This window comes from Thalassophryne amazonica, chromosome 4 (genome assembly GCF_902500255.1).
Source record: "Thalassophryne amazonica chromosome 4, fThaAma1.1, whole genome shotgun sequence".
Taxonomy (NCBI): domain Eukaryota; kingdom Metazoa; phylum Chordata; class Actinopteri; order Batrachoidiformes; family Batrachoididae; genus Thalassophryne; species Thalassophryne amazonica.
The window spans coordinates 41,981,071-41,992,650 of NC_047106.1; the positions used below are offsets into that span (position 1 = coordinate 41,981,071).

General features: G+C 40.2%; 1 protein-coding gene across 2 annotated transcripts in view; it reads right to left on the reverse strand.

Annotated features, from left to right (window-relative positions):
• gkup (glucuronokinase with putative uridyl pyrophosphorylase) overlaps nt 1–11,580 on the reverse strand; it is a 55,295-nt gene extending 43,715 nt beyond the window's left edge. The window contains exons 1-7 of one of the 2 annotated variants that reach the window (XM_034167761.1): nt 11,335–11,580; nt 8,037–8,143; nt 7,895–7,939; nt 7,650–7,803; nt 7,497–7,568; nt 2,147–2,235; nt 1,689–1,845 (exon numbers count right to left, since the gene is read on the reverse strand). In XM_034167761.1, coding sequence (XP_034023652.1) covers nt 1,689–1,845; nt 2,147–2,235; nt 7,497–7,568; nt 7,650–7,803; nt 7,895–7,939; nt 8,037–8,143; nt 11,335–11,391 — 681 coding nt within the window. In that variant the 5' untranslated portion in view covers nt 11,392–11,580. The remainder of the gene's footprint in view (nt 1–1,688; nt 1,846–2,146; nt 2,236–7,496; nt 7,569–7,649; nt 7,804–7,894; nt 7,940–8,036; nt 8,144–11,334) is intronic. The other variant, XM_034167760.1, reaches the window with a different exon arrangement.

An 11,580-nucleotide genomic window follows, 5' to 3' on the forward strand; every position in this document is an offset into this window, starting at 1 on the left:
GAGAGCTGACATTTGCTGTTTGGTATGCTTATGGCCTAGTTCAAAAATAATGAAGCCAAAGTGTGACATAACCATCCAAATTTAAAAGTGGTCTTTTTTGTGAAGTGTACGGCTATATATATCAGAGTTTCAATATTTCTATTGGTCTCGGTTCAGTCATTGCTAGAAATAGCCACCAAAACCACGACCCCTCACTTGTCCATCATGATTAATGAGTTGGGCAAGGCGATGCATTCTCAGACTGCGTTAACCCTTGAACTCAGATGCAAATTGGATAACATCTCAGAGCAAATGCGCACCTTGCAGGAGAAGGTGAAGATTTCAGAGGCTGGGGAATTTTCATAATTGGGATCTGGTTTGTTCATGTGAAGCTGGAAAAGTGTTTTTCACTGCTCAACCACAAACACGGCAAGCTTATCTGCCTCTCAAGGATAAAATGCCCAGTTTTTCCTCCAGAACAATCTCTACGGCCTTGGGAATATTGGCTGCCTCCTTATCTCTCTAACTCCAGTACACAAGGACAGACAGATTCACACATGGACAAAGACTGAAGTATGATCCACTTTCCCTCCTACCTCCCCTCCTGTCCTCCATCACACACCCCATCCCGGCCACCGCTCACACCACCCCTTCTCCCCTCCTGCGCAGTTTTAGGTGCGGCAGGTCCCCGTTCCCCCCAAGCTAGCGGCGGCGCAACTCCTGTTGCAGCGGCTACCACACACTCACATCACCTCAATTTAGAAAATGGACTGTTTCAAATTTAGTGCACAAAAACAATGTCAAATGTATATGTGTTGTCTTAATTCTGATGTGTGCCATTATTACGGTAAACAAGTAACAATTGTGGATTAACTGCTGTATCTGTATCTCTGGAACCGTGCGGAATTTTTCCATGAAATTTTCAGTACCTGTCAAAGAGACTATAGGCAACTCGCAGATAAATCTGGATGGTGCTCAATAAAATAATGGCTTGTTCATGACAAATGCAATGCAAATCAGCAGTTAGGCTTCATTATTTTTGAACTAGGCCTTATGTATTTTGGGTCAAGGATGAACGCCAGCAAAACAGAATGCTGATTGGACTAATATTTTTGGAGAAATTACGGATTTTACGTAACAACAGTGAACAATGGACGTTGATAATTAATTCTGGACTCACATGCCATTCCAAATCATTATCGAAACTTTGCATAATTTATCACCCTTGAAAAATGTCAGCTATCTATTTTATAAACACTACCCAATCGAATGCACTACTTAGCTCTAAAAATGTAAAGTCAATTTACATCCCCCCTTATTTATTATTTTTTTTCTGATCCAAAAAAATTCCATCTGTGACTTAAAACCATGATCTGACCTGAACTCTGAGTTTTTGATTCGCGGCACCCCTAATTCGAACTTGTAGAAACTTGTATCTTGCAAATTATTTAACACCAAACTGTACAACCAGTGATTCTTGATATCAGATATAAACATGCACAAAGAGTATAGAGCAATGTTTTTTTTTTTGTTGTTTTTTTTGTTTTTTGTTTTTTTTACTGTTTGTTTTTGTTGGGTCTGTGAACTAGTCAAGTCTGTCTGTGGGATGTGCAATAAAAGTGATGAATAACGAGTGCGATGATGAGCTCTTTGGAAGCATGTATGTGAAAACAATAACTGAAAGAAATGAGCTGATTCAGTGCACAAACCCAAAACTGTCCAAAGGTTCTGTGTGAGGCTTGAGACTGCAGACTGAGGAACTCAGACAGATGTGACAGCGTTTTTCTCTGGATGCAGTAAAACACTACGCTGGCCAGCCGCGATGATGTCAACCCTTCCTGAGGTTTCTCCAAAAAACAGGTTACCCTGAGTTATAAAAGAAAAACAGATTAAAACCAACCTGCTGCAACATTGTGTCAAATTTATTTTTGTGAAGCTAGACACCAAATGATCTGCACAGCCACAGTGCTCCAATACAAAAGGACTTTATTTAATAAGACATGAAAGTAACGTTTCAGGCGACCAGCCCTTCGTCAGATGCATGCGTGTCTCCAGTGCTAAATTTATTTTTGTGACCATAACATACCGCACATGTAATTCTTAGCTTTAGTGTTAAAATTCATTGAGTACTGTGAAAGGAAAGAGAAAAAAGCTTCTCTCTTCTGACCTGTGAGTGTCTGGACAGACCTCCACGATGCCTCTGGAGCTGCTTTTCTCACTTTCCTCCAGCTCATAGTAAATGATCAGCTCTCCAGCCTGCAGCACAGACACAAAAACCTGGACTAGTGCAGGCTCTGCAACATTTTATCTCCACCAAAAATCCCAGAAACAAAATAAGATGATTTAAGCTATAGTGTGTAGTATGATCTGCGACAGGCTGGTGTCCTGTCCTGGGTGTATCCCGCCTCACGCCCTATGACTGCTGGGATACACTCCAGCCCCCCCCAAGACCCTTAATTAGCCTAAGCGGTAGAAGATGAATGAATGAATGAATGAATGTAGTAAGATCCAGCCACATACAAGCAGGTGAATTGTATTTTGTTTGGAAAAATAACCCGCACCATATTTAGCATATCCATGTGTCATCAAATCTGTCTTAACACATTGTATAAGGTCTCTTATCACACATTCTGGAGATATGGCTCTTGAATGAATGAATTATCCAGTGATTTATACAAATTATCTCATCATTTTAAATCACACAAATATAAATATAAACACACCCTGAGTATAAAGGTTCCACTGATCAACAGTCTGGAGTAAAGGCTGTTACGAAAAAATAATCATGTTTTTCATTAATATGCCAATATGTGCATCAAAGCATCCTAAATGCAATCTGCTTATCTAGTCACTATGGGATATATGACATAACTGTCGAGGGTCCACCATGTATTTAGTTATCTTGTTTACAAGAACAATCACTTCATCCTCATTAATATGCAAATATATGCACCAAAGCATCCTACAATCAGCTTATCTACTCTCCATAGGATATGATGTAAGCATCATAGGTATCCAGCAGGCATCTGTGTGGATAAGGAGCTGGCATCCCTATATGCAGACCTGTATTCGAATCCTGGTCATGCTATCTGTCTGTGTCCACGGACAAGACACCACACATAATCTGCAAAGTCAGTCCACCCAGCTGTGAAAATGGGTACTGCTGTGGAAGTTAATAAGAGGCATTGTTTTAAAGCAGTTTGAGCATCTGGTATATAGAAATGCAGTCCTTCTATGGAGCTATAGTGTTCAAAACAAGATAACACTTTATCCTCATTAATATATGCATCGAACTCCCCATGGGATACCTATGAGTTTAGCATCAAGTGTCCAGTGTTTGAACAATCACTCCACTGTCATTAAAGTTTCTTTCAGCCTCCCCTTTCCCCCCCTCGGGGTCCCACAGCAGATCTGATACTGACTTGCATGTTGATTTAGCACAGGTTTTATACCGTATGCCCTCATTGACACAACTTCCCATCATATGAAGAACAGGCACACGAGGTCTTGAACCACGAACCTTCTGCTTTGGAAGCAAGCGCACTAACTGCTTGTCCACAGCTCTGCCTTTATAATCACTTTATCATCGCTAATATGCAAACATATGCACCAATGTGTGTATATATATATATATATATATATATATATATATATATATATATATACTGGCAGTCATGACGTGGAAAACTCTTACCAAATACTGGGCTTTCTTGAAAAAGTTGCTTTGGGACACTCAGTGTCGTGATGTCAACAAGACGTTCTGCCGCGACAGCAGCATTCAAATGCTGCTAAAGTACAAGATGTTGAATAGGAACAAGACTGAGGTTCACATGGTGCTCACCCGTTACCGTGGTTACCGTTCTTTTGAACGATGAATATGAACAAGCGGTCCACGGTGAATTACAGCACCCCCTTTTTTTTCTTTTAATACACTCAACAAAAATATAAACGCAACACTTTTGGTTTTGCTCCCATTTTGTATGAGATGAACTCAAAGATCTAAAACTTTTTCCACATACACAATATCACCATTTCCCTCAAATATTGTTCACAAACCAGTCTAAATCTGTAATAGTGAGCACTTCTCCTTTGCTGACATAATCCATCCCACCTCACAGGTGTGCCATATCAAGATGCTGACACCATGATTAGTGCATAGGTGTGCCTTAGACTGTCCACAATAAAAGGCCACTCTGAAAGGTGCAGTTTTGTTTTATTGGGGGGGGGATACCAGTCAGTATCTGGTGTAACCATCATTTGCCTCATGCAGTGCAACACATCTCCTTCGCATAGAGTTGATCAGATTGTCAATTGTGGCCTGTGGAATGTTGGTCCACTCCTCTTCATTGGCTGTGCGAAGTTGCTGGATATTGGCAGGAACTGGTACACGCTGTCGTATATGCCGGTCCAGAGCATCCCAAACATGCTCAATGGGTGACATGTCCGGTGAGTATGCCGGCCATGCAAGAACTGGGACATTTTCAGCTTCCAAGAATTGTGTACAGATCCTTGCAACATGGGGCCGTGCATTATCCTGCTGCAACATGAGGTGATGTTCTTGGATGTATGGCACAAAATGGGCCTCAGGATCTCATCACGGTATCTCTGTGCATTCAAAATGCCATCAATAAAATGCACCTGTGTTCTACGTCCATAACAGACGCCTGCCCATACCATAACCCCACCGCCACCATGGGCCACTCGATCCACAACACTGACATCAGAAAACCGCTCACCCACACGACGCCACACACGCTGTCTGCCATCTGCCCTGGACAGTGTGAACCGGGATTCATCCGTGAAGAGAACACCTCTCCAACGTGCCAAACACCAGCAAATGTGAGCATTTGCCCACTCAAGTCGGTTACGACGACGAACTGGAGTCAGGTCGAGACCCCAATGAGGACGACGAGCATGCAGATGAGCTTCCCTGAGATGGTTTCTGACAGTTTGTGCAGAAATTCTTTGGTTATGCAAACCGATTGTTTCAGCAGCTGTCCGAGTGGCTGGTCTCAGATGATATTGGAGGTGAACATGCTGGATGTGGAGGTCCTGGGCTGGTGTGGTTACACGTGGTCTGTGGTTGTGAGGCTGGTTGGATGTACTGCCAAATTCTCTGAAACACCTTTGGAGACGGCTTATGGTAGAGAAATGAACATTCAATACACGAGCAACAGCTCTGGTTGACATTCCTTCTGTCAGCATGCCAACTGCACGCTCCCTCAAATCTTGCGACATCTGTGGCATTGTGCTGTGTGATAAAACTGCACCTTTCAGAGTGGTCTTTTATTGTGGGCAGTCTAAGGCACACCTGTGCACTAATCATGGTGTCTAATCAGCATCCTGATATGGCACACCTGTGAGGTGAGATGGATTATCTCAGCAAAGTAGAAGTGCTCACTATCACAGATTTAGACTGGTTTGTGAACAATATTTGAGGGAAATGGTGATATTGTGTATGTGGAAAAAGTTTTAGATCTCTGAGTTCATCTCATACAAAATGGGAGCAAAACCAAAAGTGTTGCGTTTATATTTTTGTTGAGTGTACATATATATATATATATATATATATGCTGTGATCTTTGCAGAATCAGCGGATACTCTGATACTCTGACTGCAGCACTTGAGAAGCTGAGTGAGGAATCAGAGTATCTGGGTTTGATACTGTCCCAGATCAAGACTATGATTCAGGCTTTTAACAACTTCCTGGACTCAGCCATCAGAACTGTATCTGTTTGTGGTTAAACTGCTGAAATTGTACAGACATACACTTACTATCTTAGCAGGGACATTCATGTCTCTGGGTCCTCAGCCTTTGAGATTGAGAGGTGCCTGGGAAGAGCTTATGGAGTCATGAGGTCACTGGTCAGAGGTGTTTGGTAATGCCGATAACTGCAGGTGAACAAAGGTCGAAGTCTTAATGGTCCTGGTGATGCTTGACTTGCTGTATGGTTGTGAGACTTAGATACTAACCAGGGACCTCAGGCAACAACTGGATGTTTTTGGTACTAGGTGTATTTGAAGGATTCTTGGTACCACCGGAATGACTATGTATCAAACAAGTGGTTACTAAGAGAGAGTAAGATGAGGAGTATCACTAGCATTGTGAGGAAGCGCCACCTTAGACATGTTGGCCATGTGAACTGCTTCTCTGTATAATCCATCACACAGATGTCTGAGTACTGAGACCTGTGTGCTGGGGACCCCAGTAGCTGAAGAAGGCCAAGGGGATGCCTACATTTCACCTGGCAGCAGCAGATAGATGGTTATTTTAGAGCTGTGGGAATGGACCAGTTGTCTGCTTGGGTGGCTGCCATCCAGGACCCAAGGCGGTTCTGCGATGTCATGGATGTGGCAAAGTGCAGCATCAATGCATGATCCCAGAATTGACTCATCTTATCTATGTGGGATATGTATGATGTAAAGTGCCTGCCATGTATCTCTAACAAATTATCATGACTCTCCACCAGAGGTGGGAGGAAGTCACCAGCAAGTCACCAGCAAGTCACTCTCAAGTCGTGAATCTGAAAGTCTCAAGTCAAGTCCCAAGTCAACTCTCAAGTCAATATGACCACAATTGTTTGCAAACTGACCTCAGGGTTGCAGAGTGATGACTTGAGAATGACTTGACAGTGACTTCGTCCCACCTCTGCTCCCCACCCCAACATCATAAAAACCAAGCAACCTAAAACAAATCACCCATCCTCATTAATAAACACAGTTGTGGTCAGAAGCCCAAAATTACCATGACATTCATGCCCAATTGTCCAAGATTGAGGAGGAAAAATTCCTGTTTTCATCATGTCTGCAGGACAGAGTGTACTGCACCAGGGTCATCCCTTGCTTGCTTGTCTTTGTTGATATAACACATTGTGTTTCTCTAAATTCATGACTAAACATCTGATCTTGGCCCAGATTAGCCAAAGGCCATGTTTGTATTATGATTTTGTTTTCATTATGGCAGAGGTCCTTAACATGGCTCTCTGAGTGTGGAAAGCCAGAAGGCTCGGTGGGTACGGTGCATGCGGTACCCTTTGAACCTCTCCAGGTGCACCTGTTTCTGCTTCGACCAAAATAAATCTCTCTGCATCAGTATGTCTGAATCCTGAGTGCTCCTTCGTCGCCTGTCTCGTTTTATGCTGACATCATCACAAAATTCCACAACAATGATGAGTGTATAAACTTCCAACCACAACTGTATGTACAAAACACCACTAAACAAAATTCAGCTCATCAACTCCCAACGGGATATGCACAAGTGTCAAAATCACTTCATTCTTAAAAATTTGCAAATAAATGCAAACCTTTACGTCATCAAATTACAGCTCTTATTTGTGGTTCAGTTCAGATGTACTGCTGTGATGATGGTGGGTGAATCATGCACGATCATGTGATACATTCAACTCCACAGTTATATGTTCAAAGAAATTCTTTAATTTGAAAATAAAGCTCAGAGTGTAATTTTGTAAGAAGGCAAGTCAAACCTAATAAAAATGTAAAAAAATAATAAATCTCACCTTTGACTTGAAGAAGCGGATAACTTGAGCAATGTCAAAGTTCTGGTCTGCACAAAGCATGTCCCCAGCAATCTGATGAACAGACATTAACTCACTTGAAAGACAACACAAATGTACTAATCACTTATGTGAATAAACACTCTCTTGTCATACCACCATGATGTCATCCTGCAGCTTGCGGCTACGGATGACCAACTCGAGGTCAGCCACGGCTCCGAGACGGTCCTCCAAGGTGGTGCTGCCATCGTTGACCACGTTTTCCACGGGGAAGTCACTGGCTGTGGCCCAGCGCTCAAAGTGCTTGTACCTGCTCAGCGTATCAGCGGCACAAGAGAACGGGTTTGGTAACATAATCCACAGCTAAATCAAACCCAGCTGGACAGATTTTCTGCACTCACTTGTCTGCATTAGTGACCAGATACACATCTGTGAACAGCTGTCGCCTGGAGAGAAATCACAGATGTAATCACCAGAACCGTTATATGCAGGGTTTTAAAATCACTGCAGAAATGATGCCATTTTATGTTCTTTCAGACGCACATGTTGACTGTTTCCCACCAAAAGTCCAGGATCTTCTTTCCTTTGATCCCAGGAAGTAAAGCCTTTGGTATTCCAGTCAGGTGGCTGTATAAACCTGTGTCATCATTCTGGGATTGGAGATCATAGGTGACACATTTTATCAATAATCCAATTTATGCAAATATTTCCGTACAAACTGTACCTGTAGTGATTAGGGATGGGTACTGATAAGGTTTTATCGATATCGATGCCATTATCGATTCTGCTTATCGATCCGATTCCTTATCGATTCCCTTATCGATACCTCGTGAATTTTGTACTAAAAGTAGGCTATACAGGTTTTCTATGTATTTCCTTGAGTCTTAAAGTAAATAAATATGAAATTAGTCACTGTATCCTTGATCTCTGGACATAAATAAAAATAAACAAAACTGTGTTTTGCTTTGAAGTTATTAATTCAGACTGAATTCTATTGTTCTATCTTTACTTGTCAGAGAGCCGCGCAACGTTTGGAGCTGTGTGAACAGAACGGAGGATGATTCTCGTTTATTTCTTGCAACAGGACAGGAGTCCCAGTTAGTAACTTTAATCCGCACAAAAGTGAATCACAACTCATATTCAGGGATGAAAGTGGTGAAAAACAAAAAAAGCTGAAACCCAAAATTACCCTCCAACACCACCTGCACGAAAATGTTTGAATTCTAGAAGCTCTGAAATGCAATCTGAGCCTATTCCAGACGATAAACTGGAGTGAGTGCAGCATCCATTTAGGTGAGAAAAAAAAATACAACTTTCCTTATTCAGATTCATTCCAGTAGTATTCTGCTCTTACTGGGATGCAGCAGTTTTCTAGTTTGGCAGAAAGTTCTGGAGGAAATCACTAAAGAAATTAACAAACTGAAAATATGGTTTGGCCGAAACAAACTGTCATTAAACTTAAATAAGACAGGGATGAAATGGAGGTGTAAGTCACTAGGTGTTCACAGGAAACATTTATTTCTGTATGTATTTATTTATGTATGTTCATTGTTAGTTGGTGTTGTGTTTTTATTCAGGTTCTTTTTGTCTCTTTCTCTAAAATTATATATAATAATCATTAGATTATTAAAATATAAGCAAAAATAAATTTAAGGAATATTACAATTTGAAAACAAATGCACCCGAACGTGATGACGGCTGCAATTGATAAATGCTAACTTTTAACATTGAAAATGCCATAGACATGCTAACGCGTTAGCATCGCTCACGTTTTTAAGTTATAAAATACATCTATCAACTGTTTCAGAAGACCATAACAGGTCGGTTTAACATAGAAAAGGTAAATAATACTCACAGACGTATGCTCTTTAGGGTTTTAACGGGGGAAAATTAAGCGAAAGAAAGAAATAAACGAAGCAATCGACCGAAGCATTGCTTCAATCTGCGAACCACGCTTCGATTGGTTCAAGGTTCAAAGCAAAGCCGCGCTGCAGAAAAGTTGATCACGGACCCGCTGCAGGGTCTGTAATCAATGTAGAGAAATTATAATTTTCCTGACAAACACCCCCCAAAACAACAGCCACTCTGAAGGACCGATAACAGAATCGTTAAGCACAAAGCTTATTGATGTCGGTGGATCGAATCATTTCTTAACGATACCCGAAAGGAACCGGTTCTCGATGTTATAAAAACACTAATGACTGTATAGGTGTAATTACTCCCTAACAGAATTACTTCATGAACTTAACTCATAAACAGCCTGTGTGTATTTCTGCTCAGTACTTCCAAAAATAAATAAATATAATAATAAGTAACTTCCGTTGTGCAGTTTTTAATAAAGTGTGATTCAAAGTAATGTGACAACTCAATGAAGCTTAGTCAATGTTAAATATTCTGTTAAAATGTATTTGTTTTAAACCATCTAATTATGTAAACTTTTCAAAGGCTTTATTTCTTTTATTATTATTATTAAAAAGTAGTTTTTTCTCCACCAGTAGGTCAACAGAAGATCATATTTGAAATGAAATTTTAATTAGTTTAATATTTAGTATTTTTAACTTTGATGAAAGAAATGCAATTATCAAATTACAAAGATCAACTCGATTTTATTTATTTATAAAAATGTTTGGGGGGGGGTTACTACCCGGTACATTCCCAATGGTGATAGTGAGTCCCTTCAGCTGCTCCCTTGTTTGCAATCCAAGGTGGATCTGCATGTTGAATTGGCACAACTTTTACACCGGATGCCCTTCCTGATGCAACTCGACATTACATGGAGAAATGTGGCAGGGGTGGGATTTGAACCCGGAACCTTCTGCACTGAAACCAAGCGCACTAACCACTTGACCACCACCACCACCCAATGATTACTCAATAATTTAATGACAGCAAAACCTGATAAAGTACAATCCCATTTTCTAAGAAGTTGCAGGAGACCACAAACAACAATAAAACTAAAACAAATAAACAACAACAAAAAAACAGTATAGAATTTTGTTTTGAAAATATACATTTTTGAAGATGAAACATACATAGACTGTAAAAAATTGATATTTAATGGTTTAATTTACATTATATTTCAATGGTGTAGTACTATATATGGTACTGAACAGAAAATAAAAACATCTTTGATCTTTAATTTAAGAACAGCCTTTATTTTTCATTGTACATACAATAAAATGTTTTCTCTTAATTTGCCAAATCCTAATTATACACTTTTAGTTCTAAGTCTGAGTTGTTTGCCAGCCACTTTTAACAAACACTGTATTATTACACACACACTCATCTTCACCCACTTATAATTTAAATTGCAGTACCATTTATACTCGTATACACATTTGATGAATGTACGACTATAAAAATCTCTTAATTTTGTCTTTACCATAGCAAAGTTACTTAAACACATAATAATTCCAATGTGTCCCAGTATTGCAACATTAATAATCTGAGTGTTTGTTGAATGACCAAAACTATGAAAACTCCCTGTTTTGTACCACAGTGGCTGGTTGATTTATTTTGTAAACTTTGGAGGCTCAGCATGTATTTCCACAAACAACCGGCAGAGACCGCTGTGGAACACTATTACAGACTACTGTAAACTAATTTTAAACCAAACTGCGTGAAAAATTATTTCAATTTACGCGTCGGCTGACCTCTATATAAGCCAGAGCATCATTTTAAACACGTTCAGGACCATTAGAATGCGCTGATACATGCGGCTAATGTCAAAGCCAAGAGGTAAATATCCTTTCGGTAAAATCCATTTTTTCTGGTCCAACAGTGAACTTTGTACTGTCGTCCGCCAGCTCATTTTAGCTAAAACGTTTAAAAACCCACTTACCTTGATTTGTGTCTGTAAAACGGTTCCGTGACCGGCCACCAGCAGAATGCAGATCATTGTAAAAACTGGTGATAAAAGTGCTCCTTTTTAATTTGGTTTAGTTTATTCTGCCAATAACGAATCATGCGAACAAAACATGTAAATATAACACTACAAAACCAGAATAACGCATGAAAGCGAAAAAACCCAAGAAAAACACTGCTTATTTCCAACGTGATCCTACTCAAAAGCAAAAAGTAAATACAG